The sequence below is a fragment of the Chrysochloris asiatica genome, unplaced genomic scaffold (genome assembly GCF_000296735.1).
Source record: "Chrysochloris asiatica unplaced genomic scaffold, ChrAsi1.0 scaffold00016, whole genome shotgun sequence".
Taxonomy (NCBI): domain Eukaryota; kingdom Metazoa; phylum Chordata; class Mammalia; order Afrosoricida; family Chrysochloridae; genus Chrysochloris; species Chrysochloris asiatica.
In genome coordinates, this window is record NW_006408534.1 from 3,873,499 (window position 1) to 3,875,077 (window position 1,579).

The window sequence follows — 1,579 nt, forward strand, 5'->3', positions numbered from 1 at the left end:
GGTATGCATACTATGGAGTGGTCAATCACTGAGTATCAAAAGGGTAACACATACTTAAGGACAAAGTTGAGAAGAGATGGGGAGGAGGATGGAATGGAAATAGGAACCACAGGGAGGAAGTGCGATAACTGTTGTTGCATGGAAGGGATTGCAATCACAGACAGAACAAAGTGTATGGTTTATTGAAAGTAAAACTGACGATCTTATTTGTAAACATTCACTTAATTCACAAAAAGTTTTAAGAAATAATTTATCTTTGAAATGTAAATATCCTCAAAATTAAAACAGTCACAGTCATTTATGCTTAATACTTTACAAAGAACCTATTTATTCCTAGCTAAGGGTACTGGTATAGCACTGCAGGATACTGCAATGGACAGCAAGGATGGTTTGAACCCACCAGCCACTCCTCAGAAACCCTATACAGGGTTGCTGTGAGTCGGAACTGACTGGATGGCACTTAACAACAACAAGGGTAAGCAAAGAAATTGTGCTTACGAAGGAAAGAAAAGATGAGCACACTAACATGAGAGATTCCTACTCTCTTACTCTTGATTTGCTGTCCAACTATTCTCTCTCACTCTTCATAAACATTCCATGATTCTCCGACTCATCCAACTTTCTGAAGACCTTTAGAAATAAAGATTTCCTCCTAACAAAAGAATGAAAAAATGCAAGGTGTTCAAAGTACCCAAAAATTATTAACTTACCAAACTCCAAGGATAACAGCAAGCTCTTCAGCACATAGGTCAGGCACCTGAAACTGTTCACAGTCTGCTAACTGTATCTCATTCAAAACAGTATCATCATTGAGCTCAAGATTCTGATGGAACAGAAAAGAAAATATTTGGACCAAAAATTAAATGTGATACATTGAACAAAGTAATACATAACATATAAATACATGGTTAAGGAAGGATAATTTAACTTTCCGCTTACGATTCTACAATGTCCACATTGTAGAAATATATAAGAAGGGATGTTTACTGTGTAGAACTGGAGGACATGGTTATCTGTATCTCAGAAAAGTACTGATAACAATAATAGAGGAGTAATAGCAGTCACTGGCTGAGCCTACTAGGCAAAAGTCCTTCTTGAAAACGTTACATACATTTTTTAATTCATCCTTACAATATTCACAGGTAACAGGCATTTCTATCCCTGCTTGTAGATGAGAAAACTAAAAAAATCAGATTTACATGAGACCATTTGAAACTATGTGGCAGCATCAGAATCCAGAACCAGATCTTTCTACTCTGCCACTTAATTCCAATTTTGGAAATAATTAATCAGGTATACTATCCACCACGTACTCCCCAATTCTCTATCTCAACATATCAACTGTGAAATACGTTACAAGTAATTTGTCCATGATGACAGGAATATCATGACACAAGCTGATTCTAAAATGTATATGGGAATGCAAAGGATCTAGAATAACCAAAACAATTTGAAAGAATAGAATAATATCTGAAAACTTAGAATACTTGCTAGAATACTTGATCTCAAGTGTTACTATTAAGAGCAAACAAGATGGCGGATCGGGTGGATGTATAGCAGAGAGCTCTGCCAACAACAA

At 36.2% G+C, this 1,579-nt stretch overlaps 1 protein-coding gene across 1 annotated transcript in view; it reads right to left on the reverse strand.

Annotated features, from left to right (window-relative positions):
• LOC102830147 (tetratricopeptide repeat protein 27-like) overlaps nt 1-1,579 on the reverse strand; it is a 310,736-nt gene that overhangs the window by 228,964 nt on the left and 80,193 nt on the right. Inside the window, exons 6-7 of the mRNA XM_006835274.1 lie at nt 1,358-1,431; nt 711-823 (exon numbers count right to left, since the gene is read on the reverse strand). Coding sequence (XP_006835337.1) covers nt 711-823; nt 1,358-1,431 — 187 coding nt within the window. The remainder of the gene's footprint in view (nt 1-710; nt 824-1,357; nt 1,432-1,579) is intronic.